Here is a 17,258-nt window from a genome sequence, read left to right on the forward strand (position 1 = left end):
TCATGCAAAGGGGCCTCTGCCTCTTCGTCAGGGAGGAGTGTGGCAGGGTTCAAGGCAGCTGTTTTCAGGAAGCTGAAATGTTCACTCTTTTTTTCCTTTTCCCATTAGAGGGCTTGAGTGAGTGCTGAGTTCCACAGGGAAGTCTACCTTTTAGCCCTCCCACTGTCAGGGTTATCCTGGGCTCTTGGCTTCCACCTGAGCCCCGACAACCCTAATCTACCTCCTCTACCAACACGGTAGTCGGTTCCCCTGCACGTTCAGGGCACTCCCTTTTCCAATGTCCTTCCTTTCTGCAAAATGCACATTGATTTTTCCCAAGCCGGGGTTGGACTCCTTTTCTCCCGTGAGGCTTTTCCTGGCCCTTGTTGTCTCTCTGGCTTCTTGGGTCTTTTTCCTCGCTTATGGCCAAGAGGACCTTCACCAGCTGGGTGTTTAAACATGCCATCGCGTCCTCCCTGATTGTTGAAAACCTTCTGGGTCACCTCAACCAACTTGGAGATTGATTTCCCCTCAAAGCCCTCTCTAACTTCTGCAATTTTTTCCTAATAGTTGGGGCCAACTGGGCAACAAATGCAACATTGGCAGCCTTACCATTTTCTGGGGCATCAGGATTAGGCCCCTGGACTGTCTCTGTCACTTTAGAGAGGTTTGTGGGTCTCTGAGCAGCAACTCGGATGCCCCCCAATAGAGTCTGGCAATACCGATTGAGAGCCTCCTTTTCCCTCTCACTATTGTGGTTCCAGATGGGTTGCCTGGAGGGAAGCACAGCCTTTAATCTGTCTTTAAATGGTAAGAAGAAATTTACAATGTGTCGATACTTAGTTACAACTGTCCCTGTAGTAGGGCTCCCCTTACTTGACTTGTTCTCTCAGAACGGACTAAAGCAGCTTTATTTCTCTACAGGGTCTCACATGTCACAGGACCTCACAAGGTCTGTAATTCCTGTAACAGAGGGCTAGTATTCACCACTTTACTAAACCCCTCTGTTCTAGACAGGCCTTCCCCAGTTTCCTACAGTTGAGGTTTTATGCCACCCCTGACATAGGCATGGTCACACAGGCCTACAAGACAGTATACAGGTTGCTAACTGTCAACTGTCTCTCAATAGAGACCAAACCTAATGGGAACTCTTCTTTGCTCAGTTGGGCACCTGCCCTATCAGCTGCTAGGCACCCTCTACTTTTGAGGTTCACTCCACATAGTCCCCTTATAGGACAGCTAACACATAGCCATAGCAATGGCCCTCAGTGTGGGAGACTGGACACTTGCCAGTTACTTCCAAAGACTACCAAGGACTGTAGACCATCACCAGTCCACAGCAACTACTGGCAGCTACAGCTACATTCAAACCTGTAAGAGAATCAAAGGTTAATACAACATATTAATACAATGAAATATAATATTGGCACTATGGCCACTTCAGGCAGCTAAATCTTCTGCTACTAAACATGACATATGGTAGGGGTATACATTTTAGGGAGGTGACTAAAGTCTATTCTTGACCTTCCTATATAAGGCAAAATTGTCCTTGTCTCTCTGGAGCTATGTCCATGAAGATGCAGGCATCATCTAAGTCTATTATACAGCTTTCTGCAGGCTACTGTCAGAGCTGTGCATTGTGGCCAGTTCTTCTTTCTAGCCACAAACACAGTCTGTCCAATTTCCTTAAAATGTATTCTGGCACAGGAGAAAGTTGTTTTGCTGTACACAGGTAGCTTAACACCTATACAACTGGGCTTGGACCTCTGCCTAGCAAATGGCAGTCTATAAGTTCAATATGCAGCCTCCAGTCCTCCTAACCCAATGAGGTTTCAGCAAGTCTCTGAGTCAGACTCCTCCTCTCTTGGAGAATTTCAAAGTCATGATGGCTCCCAGGTCCAGGGAGAGCACCCTTTTCTTTGCCCTTTTGTTAACCCTGTTTATTAGTTACAGTGCCCTGCTTTCCTTGTCTTCCCACCAGTCCCCTTTATGGCAGAGCAGCTACCAGGCCTCTTCAAAGGTAGTTCACTGGAAAGGGATATCAGCCCCTTCTCTTCCAGCAGCAACAGGTACTAAACCCTTTTGGCACATTTGCAAACAGGGACCTTATACTAGCTCTATCTGCATCTTTTGTAGATCTCAGGCTTGCTTCTCTATTCCTGGGGCTGTAAGAAGGCTAGTACCAGTCACTGGCTTCTGGCTTAACTGCTGTAGCCTGCAAGCCAAAGGCCCAAGTCTTGTATTGCTTGTTGTAAAACACTCATTGCTCACTGGGCAGCAGCGGGGCAGCTCAAGTGTCAGATAAATTTCTGCTGTTCTCCAGTTTCTTGCTGCTGCTGCTGCTGCTGCTGCTGCTGCTGCTGCTGCTGCTTTTTTCAGGGTCACTGCAGACAGCTCAGGCATCCAGGCCCACTTCTTTGTCCTGACTCTCAGGGGCTGAGTCTGCCTAGCAAACAGTTCTAAATCACCAGGGCGGCTGCAGACTTCAGCTGTGTTTCTCCTCCGCTTTGCTCCTGGGAGTTTAGTTGTTTTTAATGTAATAAACTAAGGCAGAGAAAGATTCGCGGCGCTTACAGAAAATTTGCGACCTTGAAGTCAGTTGATAAGGCATCTGCTGGTAAGCTACAGACAAAATCCCTATGCCTGCATAGTGGTCTGTAGCCAGTAAAATAACTGCCGACACTCTGCCACTATCTCTCAGCCCAGGGCCCATTGCTTTCTCCCACAGATTTTTCCTCTTGATTTTGATCTCTTCTACCAACCCCCTGTATCCCAGTCCAGTTGTTCATCTTCCTTTAAACAGTGGACATTTCGGAGAAAAGCAGTCCTCCCTCCCTCCGCCTTCACTCTCTCTCTCTCCTCTGAGGTGAAGAGGGTCTGCAGTAACTGCTGGCAGTCATCCCACATGGGCTAAAAAAAAGACTGACTCCAACAGAGAGATCAGACCCTGAGGGTTCTGAGAAAAAGAGGGATTTGATTCTTCCAATTATACAAATCACTAGATGAGAAAGGGACATAAATCATGAAAGGCTAGCCGTCTGGACCCAGGTCCGGTGGCCCAGCCTGCCTCAAGGGCAGGAGAGGAGTTGGGGCCATTAGCCCAACACCCCCGGAAGCTCCATATTCCATTTCATGTCTAGTATGGGAGGGACTGAAGGGGTTGGAGGACGACAAAACCCCTCCCGTCGGTGGGTCCGGAGGGAAGACAATTGGCATCGGGGGAGATAGGGGCTCCAGGTCAAGAGCTGGTGGCATGGCCTGGGCCTAAGGCTGGGGCTCACCTGGATCTGGCACCAGGGGAACATAGGGGGGTGGCCGGCCAATGGGTTCTTCCTGCTCTTCCTGAAGGACTGGGGGAGCCTTTCCCTTCTGGGGCCCTGCCAAAAGAATTATCTGTCTCTGTCCCAATTTTCCCTTGGGAGGTATGCCCTTATCCACTGGGGTTTCTTGGACAGAATGTCAACCCAAACCTGAATATAAGGAATTTGATCAGGATGCCCTGGGTGGCCATATATGACATAATGGACCCGGTAGGCAGTGGTCAGATCAAAAGACCTTGCATCTGGCCACCCCACCTGGAAAGTGGGCCACTCCCATTCACAGAATTACTGTAAATCAAAAGCATTAACATTATAACCTTTAAATCTACCCTAGAACTTCAGTTTAATACAGTAAATTTACAACCTAGGTAAGAGCAACTGGTAGACAGAAATCTTTATTAACTAAGTGGGCTGATTCCCCTTTAATAGTGAGCAAAAGACTCTGAGGAAAATAATTCCCACGGCTGCCGAGAGACTTTTGCAAACCATTATGGGTTCAGCCCAAACATTCAGCCAAGAGTATCAACAGAAAAGCAGAATAAATCAAAGTAGCTTTCACTTCACAGACTAGCTAATGAGCAGCTAAGGCAGACAAACACCCGTACTTACACTTTCTTAGTAGACTAGCCCAGGCTGGATCTGCATCCAGTCCCCCTTCTCTGTAGTAAATTGGCTAGTCCCACACAAACAAACAGCTATTTCCAAAATGCAATTGAGAACAGTGGGTTTACTTTGTCCTGAACCCATGATGATCAGTGACGAGAGACAGACAAGGGAGGGAGGGACCTGTTTTCACAGATCCTCACTCAGATGCCCACCTGGCCACGTCCTTGGGAGCTTAGATTCATCTTAGCTAAGGTACACCCGTATAAACCCCGGGCTTGGTCACCTCCACATGGGGGTGAGTCACCGTTATGTCATATGACAAATCGAGGAACCGCAGGTTGGGGCCCACTTGGACTCTGTAATCGAAGTTGTGGAGTCACATAAAGGAGAGGAGAGGGCAGGCCCCCTCCCTCCACACTCACACACTTTCACCAGACATTCACTCAGAGTTTAAACAATCCACCCAATTCCTAACTAATTCCCAATTTCTGAGGGAGCTCTATGGCTTCCCGGGAGGTGATCAAGCTCCCATTCCACTCACTCAGAGTGGGCCTGACTGATAGGGGGTCGACGAAGATGACTGACCCTAACCCATTTTGACAAAGACAAAGACAATAAAGAAAAAAGACAAAACAAACCAGAAAAATGCAACCTAAGGTTGCCTGGAACCTGTAGCTCGCTCCATGAAGTCCTAAAAATTTTCAAAAAACATTGCAGCAGGGTGCACACAGAAGCAGACGACGACCCTTGGACCATTTTGACAAACACCAAGACAACAAACACTAAGACAAACAAACACCAGACAGACAAACCCAGTGCAGCCTAAAGCCGTACAAACCAGGGACCCCGGCCACCATCATGGCCGCAGGTCAGGAGCAGGAGTACCGCTGAATCCAGCCCTCTGTATAGGTCCTTCCGTGGGACGTCCCAATTCCTGTTTAATGACCGATCTTCCTTACCTCTCTCGAGAGTCCAGGTGGCTCAGTTTCTGAATTGAAAGTTTTGGGTGGAGTCTCATCCTCCTCCCTTGGGCCCTAGACGGAGACTGGAGGCCTCCTTAGTAGTCCTTCCCCACAGATGTGGGGTATCTCGCTGCATGCCTGGAGATAAATGGGGAGAGCCTCCTGCCTTAAATAGGGGGTCCCTCTCACCCCTGCCGGGGATCTCTCTGTGGCCTCCAAATGTTATGGGTTCAATCAGTGAGATAGACCACTGACTCAGAATTTAAATTTAGGAGCCTTTATTAAGCTGGCCAGCTGACTACAGCGCATCCCTCCCCCTCTGGGAGCCTCGCAGCTTGTAGTGCAGACAAAGGGTCCCGCAAGGCTTTTATTTGCGAAAACTACAAAGCATTAACTGGCAGGGTTAAAAGTTCAGTAGGAAAACAGGGTCACACCTGGCTGGAGCATATCATAACACTTTTTTTCTTAAGACAATTAGTAATTTTTCTATGCTATGGTCTCTGCCCCCAACACATTCAGTAATCTTTCCATGTCACGGTCCCTCCCCCTAGCACACTCCCACAAGGGAAATGGCCAGAGTGGGACAAAATGGATCTTGGGGAGTGTGAGACATCTAATATGGGGGATTGAGCAGGAACAGAGTCACAAGGGACTTTCCAAGGATGGGAAACAAAAATTCTAGGCCTAGATATAATTCTTCCCCTAATAGTCTATTTTGGAGAATGCTGAGATTCAGGGGAGGGACAGTCCCTGAACCAGGGACAGGAGATATTGCTTTGTTTTGGTGGTTTTTTTTAATGCAGGGCACTCTGTGGTGTAAATTTTAGTGCATTGTGCGCACCTGGATAAGAGTGTTTCTGTTGATGTTTTGAGTTTCTTTGTTGTTTAGTTTAATTTGTTTAAAGATGGGGCATGTCCTGCTTTGGGGAAGCCCAGTTATGTGTGTGGAGAATGAACATGGGACAGAGATTGTCAGAATGTACTCTTCAGGCTCTTCCTCTCAGGGTGTCAGTCACCAGGAACTCTTAGCTAGTGAGATTTCTGTCTGTGTGTCTAATGTAATTTTGGCTTTCTATCTTTTGGGGACTTTAGTTTGCTGTTCCCTGGTTTATGAATATAGGAACAAAGATTACATAGGGAAGTAGGGATTATGGGCATGGGGAAGTAAGCAATGCAGTCTCGGTTGGGACTCCATTGTTTGGGTAGCAAGGTTAATGTTTCCATGATAATGGGAAGTTCTTAAATAAGAATGTACTGCATTCCAAGGAGGGAGGGGATATATGATTCCCAGCCAGGTGGTATGTCCTGGTTAGGCAATCATGTCTAATAGATTAATATTTCCCATAACCATTACTAGTCCCCAGTGTTCTATTTTTGCCCATAACACTGGGTGGAACAGCTCTGTAGAACAACCCTCCAGTAAGTTGCAGAAATAGCAGTGAAGGCAGGAAGGGGAAGGGGAACTTCCGTTTCTATAAAGGAAAATAAAATAAAATAAAATAATGAAATAAAATAAAATAAAATAAAACAAAATAAAATAAAAAATAAAATAATAAAATAAAATAAATAAAATAATAAAATTAAATTAAAATAAAATAAATTAAATTAAATTAAAATAAAATTGTACTTTCATAGGAAAGCCACTGAAGGCCAGTGAGTTATCCCTGTTACAAAACCTGCCAAGAAAATGCCTTGGGTAAAAATAATTGGCGTTAAAATCTCAATGTTGTTAACACATAATAAGTAGATGTAACTAAAATAAAGAATTTATGATAAAGCTTTTTCAATGATATATATATACATGACTAAGTATAGTTTTCTAAAGTATTTTGGTACCTTAAAACTTTGGAGTTTGTGGGGTTAAATAGTAAAAAGATTTAAAGATCTATGTATGTTGGAATAATGGGATACTGAAATATTCATCTGAGTTTGCCTCATATAGAGAATTTAGAGGATATATTTGAATCCATTAATGAATATGCCTTTTGTTTTATTTGAAATATATCTTTAAAACTGTGAAAACTTAGAGAGGTAGATAAAGTTTAATTGATCTGTTGGTATTTAGTTCTAAACATTACTTCTCAAAGTTTAACATTTGTAAAAGTAATATTGACTTATTTGACAGCAAAAATAATTTGCTCCTCCTGAAAATTCTGCTTAGCAGCCATGTGCCCTGGAATTTCCCAGCTCTGCTGTAAGATGAATTTAACATCCTTACACTCACAAAAAAGAAAAGTCTACCTCCCTGTTGACTGAGAAGGAAGTAACTGATAGGGAAAAAGGCATTTGTATTCCATTCAGTCCTTTCTGGGGGCAGCTGAGTAGAGAAAATGTGGAAAAATCAATAGGCCAAGAATTGATGAGAAGACTTTGATTCTTACTGATTTCAGAGACATTTTTATTTATTAACATATTGTAAAACAGAAAACAAAAGATCCAGGCAGCTCATTTTCTGGGCCCCTGGCAATGAATGTGGCCATCCTGTTCTAGAGTGTGTAGGGGAAATGCCAGGAATAGAGAGCAGAGCCAACTCTGGGCTAGTGGCCTGCTGGCTATGGTTAGAAAAAGGACTCATCAAAGTGGACAGGTAAGCCATGTTCACAGGCAATAACAATGTCTCTGGACCCTGCTGTAGCTCTGTACCGGCAGGGAGGCCTGTTGGACCCTCCTCTGAGCTTGCAAGTAGTGATCTGGAAAGGAGACTTGCTTCTTCTTAAATTTGCCCCATAAGGCACTCCATTCTTATCTTCACAGACAGCCTTGATGTTGTTACTGGTGCCATGAATAAAGGTGTTTCTGTCTTTGCAGGGTGAAGTCAAGCCTCGTCTCCTCATCATGGTATCACAGTATGCGTCATTCCGGCCACTTGGATTGGCATCATAGTGCTGGTTCAGGAAGTGTCTGTACCTGCGATCATCCTGAGCCAGGGTCGGTGGGGTCAGACAGGGCCCCAGCATGAAGACCAACAACAGGGGACCCAGGCCCATCATCATCTCTTCCAACAAGGCTCCTGCCCAGGGTAAAAGGTATGGTAGGACAAATTAGGCTGAAAGGGCAAATGAGACTAAAAGGACAGGGACCTGCTGGGCTAGTGACAGGGCATCATGATTCCAGTATCCTCAGTCACCTAAAGTATATCTTTTCAAAAATAAATAAATAAATAAAGTATATCTTTTCTTTTCTCTTCTCTTCCTCATTAATTTCACATTTCTTGTCAATCCATTCATTTGGAAAATCAATGTTTCCTGAACATAACTTTCTGTCCCAAACATTCTTTCATATTCCTTAGGACTCTGAGTACTTACCTGTCTATCAGTCATAGCATTGCAATATCTATTCACACTCTTAAAAACATTTACTAATTAATTGAATAACAAACATTACATAAGCTCTTCTGGGTACAAGGCACAGTGCTAGGTCCTGGCACACAGAGACCATTCAGACATACCCAAGTCCTCCCTAAAAGGAGATGTAGCATCCATGGGGAAGGAATAGGAGATCCAGTTCACTGAGATGAGACAGTAAGATAGGAAGCCTATGAAGAAAATGAACATTTAAAAAAATATGTTTTATTGATTTTAGAGAGAAAGGAATGGAGAGGAAAGAGAGAGAGAGAGAGAGATTGATTGTCGTGAGACTGAAACATCTACTGGTTGCCTCCCGTATGCACCAAGACCAAAAATAAACCCAGAACCTGGGTACATGCTCTGACCAGGTATCAAACTGGCAACCTTTTGGAGCATGGGATGATGCTCAAGCAACTGAGCCACACTGGCCTGAGAAAAGAGGGTCTTCTAAGCCCAGGGAAGGGTCAATCAGATTTTTTTGTTAAAGACAAGATTCTAAGTATTCAAGTCCATAAATCAGCTGGCTATAAGGAGAGCAGTTGAGAGCAGTTTCGCCATGAGGTGAAGGGAGACAAACCCAATTCCCTAAGAATTAGTTGGTTTATGGCTAAAAGTGGAATTATTATATACTAGTTAGAAAAGAACAGAGAGGAGCATGGAAGAATTGATGCAATGATTGGAAGTGGGTCTGGGTCAACTTTTACAGAAGACTGGAGGAAGAGGAATTCAAGCTTATTCTTAGGAACAAGGTAGACTATTCTCAGAGAACACTCGTATTTTCTAGTTTTCCCAATAAATGTACATACACTGTTACACAATAGGCAAATGATGTTACTATGTGATAAAACAACAACAAAGAAAACTTTCATCAAGCCATTTTTACAGTTTGCTGTAATGATTTTATAACATCTTAACACAAAAGCAGAATAAGAAAGAGAAGAGGATTACTGCCATCATCTTTCAAGAGTATTCTGTCTAAACTGTGGAACTCTCCCTTCCCAGGGGCAGTGTGTCAAACCCACTCAAACGTACCCATCAAGTAAATAGAATGCTCCTTCTTGGAGTATGATTTTATCTCAATGATAGCTATTAAAATAGAATTAAATAAGTATAGATAATAACAAAATAGAAAACAATTTCATATTAATTTTAAAAACTTTATGTGTTAAGAAATCTGAAGATTTGAGAATTTAAAAATATTTGTTGTTTCCAGAAAAATATTTGGTAATTTCTGACAATATTTTTAGTTCTTTGCAGAAAAATTTAAAGAACATGCAGAGCCTATAAAAACCATCATATTAATGCAGACTGGTGCAGCCACTATGGAAGACAGTATGGAGTTTCCTCAAAAAACTGGAAATGGAACTCCCATTTGACCCTGTGATCTCACTTCTAGGAATATATCCCAAGAAATCAGAAACACCAATCAGAAAGAATATATGCACCCATATGTTCATAGCAGCACAATTCACCATAGCTAAGATCTGGAAACAGCCTAAGTGCCCATCAGTAGATGAATGGATTAGAAAACTGTGGTACAGCTACACGATGGAATACTATGCTGCTGTAAAAAAGAAGGAACTCTTACCATTTGCAACGGAATGGATGGAACTGGAGAGCATTATGCTAAGTGAAATAAGCCAGGCAATGAAGAAAAAATACCACATGATCTCACTCATTTATGGATAATAAAGACCATTATAAACTTATGAACAAAAATAGATACAGAGGCAGAGCTGCCTCGAACAGACTGTCAAACTACAGTGGGAAGGCCGGGGAGGGTTGGGGGGCAGGATGGGGTTGGGGGTAAGAGATCAACCGAATGACTTGTATGCATGCATATAAGCATAACCAATGGACATAAGACACTGGGGGGTAGGGGAGGCCAGGGGATTGTCAAGGGCGGGGAAAAAAAGGAGACATATATAATACTCTTTGTAACACTTTAAGCATAAATAAATAAATAAATAAATAAATAAATAAATATTAACCCAGTGGCAAAAAAAACTCCGGTCATATCTTCCCCCATGTTATATCAAATATATGTCAGTTTTCCCACTTCCAATAATAAAAGTGACTTCTCACTATAAATTTGAATCTTATTTTTATAATTTTGTTTTTCAATTTGTTTGTGAATGAGCAACTCATTTACTTTATGATTGGCTATGATTTCTTAGCAATCATCACACATAATAAGAAATTTTTACAATGGAAGAAAATTTGACCTTCAAGTTATTCTCAATTGTGATGTGATTCATATAAATCCTGAATTAAAAGAAAGCAAATGGTACATTTTCATGTACATTAAATTAAATAGTAATCTTTATTTTGAACATTTCTTATATGTACATCAATAAAACTTTTTATGTCAAATATTTTTACATACTTAAAAATGCCACAGGTTCTAGCACCAAGCCTGTTGTATTACTAAACAGCCCTTGGGGTATGACTGTAAATCTAGAAAGACCAGTAAATCCAGGGTTCTGATGGTTTCATGGGAAGGCATGTGAGAGAGGGAGCAAAGTGAACACTCTTTCTCATCATCATTTAGCAGTGATACATTTTGACTGTTTCATAATAATGTTACACAAATTTGGCACACCATGGAAGAATATCAAATTATACACTAAGAAAAATTTTGGTTATTCCACAATACTGAAATAAATAGCAGGTGAAAAAATTTCCATTAAGAACATCAATTATAATTTATTATAGAATCAAGTGAAAGCATGTTCTTGGGACTTGAGCAAAAATGTGGTACATGACTGAAGAGAGAAGAGCCAGCCCTAAAAGAATAACAAGTATTCATACGTGGCCACTGCTTCAGCACAGCTTCTCACCTGCCATGCTCCCCATTTGCCAAGCTCTTTACATTTACATTGTGCTTTTTAATCTTCTGGGTGTCTTTTCTTTTTAAATATATTTTATTGGTTTTTTTTACAGAGAGGAAGGGAGAGGGATAGAGAGTTAGAAACATTGATCAGCTGCCTCCGACACACCTCCTACTGGGGATGTGCCTGCAACCAAAGTATATGCCCTTGACCAGAATTGAACCTGGGACCTTTCAGTCTGCAGGCCGATTCTCTACCCACTGAGCCAAACCGGTTAGGGCTGTATTTTCTTTTTCTAGTTTGGTGGAAGTCCTCATCAAAGTTTTATTGATTTGGATTCATTTAGGTCTCTTGTTCTTCAACAGACAAATATTGTCTTCTGATGTCAAAGGCAATTATAGAATCTCAGGCTCCCAAGATGAAACAGGACCTTAGGGTCACCAAGTCAACACCTCTCTGCCTGGGGCCAGAAACCCAGAGTTCAAAATCAGGAAGTAGAACCAGAGCTGTAGTAGCCAAAAGAGTCATTAGGTGGCAGTGGTGGATAGAAATGTTGCCAATGTTTTCCATGGGGTAGTGGAGACCAGGGTTACTTGTAAGATGTGCCAGTGCTCTACAGGTTGTGGGGATATTGTTGCTCAAAGAAGGGGGTCTGAGCTGCCAGGCTTGTCTGGAGTTTCTGTCTAAACACTCTATGCTTAAATATTAAGAGCAAGGATACCCCATTAGATATAAGTGTCAAAGCAAAAGTTACAAAGTTCAGGCTCTGCCCACAAAGATAGTACAAAATAAATATACACCTATTTCCAATTTTCTTGGGTATAATTTCCAAGCCTTAATCCATGTATTCCAGGCAAACAATTGCCCGTCTACTTGTCAATGTTTCCAACTGGTATATATGCTACAGGAGGGCAGAGCCCATATTATTCACCTCAAATCACAATGCCTGCCTCACAGTAGACCCTCAATATTGTTCTTTGTATTATTATTTTTTTTAGTGATTGACTTAATTTTCCTCTCAAGCTTAAGTTTGTTTATCTAGAGAATGAGAGAGTTGCTAATTGTAAAGTCTGAAATTCCATGGTTCTCTTTAAGCATAAGAGAATCTTTTCCAGTTTTACTAGCAAAAGTCTAGTGGAATTACAGAGACAAAGTTGTATAAGTTTAGTTGGTAGATAGCATAAGGCACCTTGTGAAAGAAATAGATGATAAGAAGACCTGTGATCCAAACTCACTGAAATGTATCATTTCTTAAGGCTCAGCATGTTAGCTAAGTCCACAGATCACCTCTAATTAAGGCCCTAGACTGATGCCACATAGGGGCTTCATATCCTACAAAGCAACTTGCTGGTTGGAGGTTGAAGGCCTCCCATCCCAGCCTGGAGAGGTAAAGGAAAGTCTTTGCTTCTAACTTGCAGAATTTTCACATTAATTCTGTAAGAACTTAGCTAAATTTTTCTCAGGTTTATTGTAATCTTGAATCCCTAAGACATCTAGAAACCAAAGCCAAGTCGGTACATAACATGGCCACAAGTGTCTAATATCTGCTCCCCCACTCACAACTTGCTCACTCATATATTCAATCCTAAATTTCCCCCAAAGAGGAAAAATGAATTTGGGAGAAAACAAGTATGAGACAGATTATTCGTGCTGCTGAGGTGAATATGCCTAGGCCAAGGGTTTAGAGCCTCACATCGGGTCATCAAACTCATTCACACATAACCTTCCATAGTCAAGCACATAAGTTTCAGTCAGCTTTTTGTCAATGAAATATGTCCCCACTGTTCTTCAGACTAACTTTATCATCTGTCTCAAACCAATCCTTTAATCTTCACAAGAATTCATATTCTCTTCCTCTCTCCACAGGCAATGTTTTGAATTCAAGAGGTTCGTCCAACTTTACACACCAGGGACTTAACTTACAGTCTATGACAAGTAACTATGGTTTAATTTCCATACATGTAGCTTCACACTTTTTTTTTTAAATTAAATTTGTATTGTTCAGATTACATTTGTTCCTCTTCCCCCCCCCATAACTCCCCTCCTTCCAGTTCCCGCCCCACCCTCCGGCCTCACTCCCCACCCACTGTCCTCATCCATAGGTGCACGATTTTTGTCCAGTCTCTTCCCGAATCTCCCATTCCCCTTACCCCCCCAAGAATAGTCAGTCCATTCTCTTTCTATGTCCCTGATTCATTATAATCACCAATTCATTCTGTACATCAGATTATTTATTCACTTGATTCTTAGATTCACTTGTTGATAGATGCATGTTTGTTGTTCACAATTTGTATCTTTACCTTTTTCTTCTTCCTCTTCTTAACGGATACCTTTCAGTATTTCATATAATACTGGTTTAGTGGTGATGAACTCCTTTAGCTTTTCCTTGTCTGTGAAGCTCTTTATCTGACCTTCAGTTCTGAATGATAGCTTTGCTGGATAAAGTAATCTTGGTTGTAGGTTCTTGGTATTCAGCACTTTGAATATTTCTTGCCATTCCCTTCTGGCCTGCAAAGTTTCTGTTGAGAAATCAGCTGACAGTCGTATGGGTATTCCCTTGTAGGTAATTGAGTCTCTTTCTCTTGCTGTTTTTAAGATTCTCTCTTTGTCTTTTGCTCTTGGCATTTTAATGATGATGTGTCTTGGTGTGGTCCTCTTTGGATTCCTTTTGTTTGGGGTTCTCTGCGCTTCTTGGACCTGTAAGTTCATTTCTTTCACCAGGTGGGGGAAGTTTTCTGCCATTATTTCTTGAAATAGGTTTTCAATATCTTGCTGTCTTTCATCTTCTGGCACCCCTATTATTCTGATGTTGGTACGCTTGAAACTGTCCCAGAGGCTCCTTACACTATCTTCACACTTTCGGATTCTTTTTTCATTTTGCTTTTCCAGTTGGGTGTTTTTTGTCAAATCTTTGGTTTGATTCTTGTGCTCCTCTGGTCTGCTATTGGGTATAATATTCTTTATTTCAGTCCGTGTATGCTTACTTTCTAATTTCTTTATCGTAGCATCGAGGGTATCATTAGTTTTCGTGAGGCTCTGCACAAGTTTATAGCAAGCCCTCAAAATTGCGATTCTTAGCTCCATATCCTCCATTTCTGTCATGTTTTTTTGTCTCCGCATCTTTTATGCTTTCTTGGTGCACCCCCTTGTGGTCTTTGTGCGCAGTCTTGTTCTAGCCAAGCCTTAATTGTTGTGGTTAACACTAGAGGGATTTGACCACCAGGCCGACTGGCTGTTGGAATCAGCTGTGGGGAAAACTTCAGTCCTCTGGGGAGGCACTAGTCCAGCCTTTGCCTGAGGCGATCGATCGGCAAATGGCTCTGCGCAGGGCCTGGGCGGGGCGGGCTCAACAGGGCGGGGGGAGGGAGCAGCTATGGCTGCTCTCAGTCCGTCTCCAGGGGCTCTGCCTCTCTGTCCCCACAACCGCTGCAAACCTCGGAGGGACCGTAGCCAGACAGTCCCGCTTCTCCCGTTTGAGTCTGGGTCCCTAGAGACTCGCCCGGATCTGTTAGCTTCACACTTTTATATATTCTAGGGCAATATCCCACAAAGTGAAAGCATAACTCTCAACGCATATTCCTCTCTTCATCTCTTTTCCTTCTTTCTTCCAGTCAACCTGACAGTGTACCTTCCTGGATGTTTTCCACTTGGCTCTAAAAGAGCAATCAAAACTTTTTTTAAGTAAAAAAAATTAGTAGCAATTAGAAAAAAATGGAGCTAAAAGCATTTTTTTTGTTTATTTTCTTGCTCTGCTGCATTTAATGCCTGTTCCCTGGGGGCATCCAGATGCCCTTCAGCTAATGGCTTTCCCAGGACTTTGGGGATTTTATCACAATTCGGGAATTCCTCCTAAACCTCCACTTGCTCCCAGTCTCAGTAATCTCCCTTTATACACTCACACACTCACACACATAGAAACACATTATCAAAAGAAATCTGCTTTCATTTTAAACTTTAGAATCTGGTTCATTTTTTTCTTAGTTCATAAATTGGGCCCATAGGCTTTACAGGGGGAAAAATTCTTTCATTGAAATAGCTAAATGGCTAAAAAAAAAAAAAAAAGTATATATTTAAAAAAAATACAGCGATAGATTACCCAGGGGTAATAATCTTACAAAAATCTGGAAGAGTCCCTCCAACTGAAGATGGTTTCCAGCTCTTTGTTCCTGGAGATGGGTTCCAGCTGTGTGCACTGGATCCCTCTGGTTCTGATTATATAGCGATCAAATAACTGGGTGGGGAAACTAGTTCCAAAGATCCTTAATCCTGGCAGACATAAGGAAACCAAGGACACTGCCCTTGGCAAACAAGGAAATTCACCTTTTCTTGCAAATGACTTGATCAAATATTTACCCACTGGAGTGGATTAAAGATTTGTTCCGGGAGGCCATTTTTGATGTTCCTAAGCCTTTTGTTCCAAAGCTGCCCTTTTTGTGATGTCCTTGGTTCTTATTCTTGCCCGTGACAGGACTAAGGTTTCATTGTTCACATACATAATCTGGATCCAGAAGACCTTGCTTCTGATCTATGGGCCAACTCCAAGAACTGCCATGGAGTTGGCCCAGAGTAGATGTGGTCTCCCAGCAGAATGCTGTTCCTCTGCCCTGTTTACTTACGCACATAATTTGTTACATGAAAGGATGTCATGACAATAAGTAGGTTATTCATAGGTTTCACAGAACCAGGAAAGCACTTGCAGAGAAGATCATGTGACAGCTGTTAGTACCCACTGCCCTTGACCTCAATCTCCTAGCTACTAACCCTCAGAACTATCCTTGCCATATTTCCTGGGCTTCTCCTCATTTCATCCTCATCTGTTCACAAGAGACTAATCAGGAGCCCCCAATATTCTATTCCCTGTAGCACAGCTGCAAAACTGATGATCTCCACTGATAACCACCACTCTTTTAATGGTTAATTGATCTCATTGTCTCTCCATTTGATAGAGCCCCTTGAGAGAAGAATAACTGTCTTATCATCTCTACAGTCTTAGTTTCTAAAACAGTGGCTGACACCTAGGCCCCAAGGGCTTTTTAACTTCTTCATGGTCTAAAAATGAATTCTCTGATCTCACTCTGGGGACCCCAACAATGCAAACTCTCCTGGTTTCTCTCAGCCCTCACCAGCACAATTGGGTTTGGTAGTGGTTACCAAACAAGGCAGGTAGAGTAGAAAGGCTTCCAAGAGTCCCAGGAAGCTCTGCTTCTAGCTTACTGATAAATCCTTAAAACCCACAGATATGCCTTCACTTTGGAGGTATTGGTCCCCTTCCAAAGCACTCTCTCCTAGGAGAGATTAACTGTTTAAACAGCTGTCAGTGGGTTACACATGCTTGGGCAGGAACTCTAGAGTGTATCCGAGGAACAGTTTTGGTAACTGGAAGGGCCTGAGGACTTAAGGAGGAAGAAAAGTGGATGAGGCAGGTTAATAAAAATATAACAAACTAGAGAAATTCCCTGGAAAGTAGAATAAGGGAAATGGAGACAAAATATTTAAACAAAGGGCCAAGCAATCAGCAGCTAGCTAATAAATCATAAGACTCTATCTTCCCTAACCAAGGACACTTAGGAGCAGGTGTCCTCGGTTAGGGAAGGACACCTAACCAAGCAGCGAGTGAGTAGCTAAAATCACCCTAGTCAGGGAGACAGATAACAGAGACCCAGTGTTGCCATTAGTGCCAAACCCAAGAACGAATGAAGTTAGGGGACTAAATAACAAAAAACCCAATTAGAGCCAGACAAATTCAAGATAGAGATAAAATATATGAAAACTATATTCATATAATTTAGAATGTTCTGATAGCTTGAACTTGAAAGCTATTTTCCTTTTTCTAAAATGTTTTTCTATGTCTCTTCTTCAAAGTTGATGTCTTTTAGGAGCAAAGAGAGGTAACAGGATATGGGGTCCATGGAGTGGGGCCTCTCCTGACACCTAGCAGCATGCCCAAATCCTCACTTTCCTCCTGTGGGCAGACAAGCTGTTTGAGAGTGGGACCTATTTTAAATTAATCAGACATCACTCTTTGAGAGAATGATCTCAAACCCCGCTATAAGCTCATTTGATACATAAGCATGTTAAAAGACATGACTAAAAAGCTGATGAATACCATATTTTTCTGTGTATAAGACACCCCCTTGTGTAAGATGCCCCCACTTTTCCAACCCCAAATTAAGAAATCAATATTTTAAATATAAAACTTAACACATTTTTATT

General features: G+C 42.2%; 1 protein-coding gene across 2 annotated transcripts; it reads right to left on the reverse strand.

Moving 5' to 3' along the window:
• Positions 1–7,144: 7,144 nt before the first annotated feature.
• LOC139003755 (angiogenin-like) lies at positions 7,145–15,179 on the reverse strand. Of its 2 annotated transcripts, none has more exons than XM_070405984.1 (2): positions 8,316–8,610; positions 7,145–7,877 (listed from the first exon to the last, which is right to left on the reverse strand). In XM_070405984.1, the coding sequence occupies exons 1-2, from the start codon at positions 8,419–8,421 to the stop codon at positions 7,426–7,428; spliced, it is 558 nt and encodes a 185-aa protein (XP_070262085.1). In that variant the 5' UTR covers positions 8,422–8,610; the 3' UTR covers positions 7,145–7,425. The 2 variants fall into 2 exon arrangements, with proteins under 2 accessions (XP_070262085.1, XP_070262094.1); XM_070405993.1 differs by lacking the exon at positions 8,316–8,610 and adding an exon at positions 15,161–15,179 and having other exon boundaries at positions 7,156–7,877.
• Positions 15,180–17,258: the final 2,079 nt, after the last annotated feature.

Source organism: Myotis yumanensis, unplaced genomic scaffold, assembly GCF_028538775.1.
Source record: "Myotis yumanensis isolate MYYU_CA2020_CCGP unplaced genomic scaffold, mMyoYum1.0.hap1 SCAF_1, whole genome shotgun sequence".
NCBI classification, from domain to species: Eukaryota; Metazoa; Chordata; class Mammalia; order Chiroptera; family Vespertilionidae; genus Myotis; species Myotis yumanensis.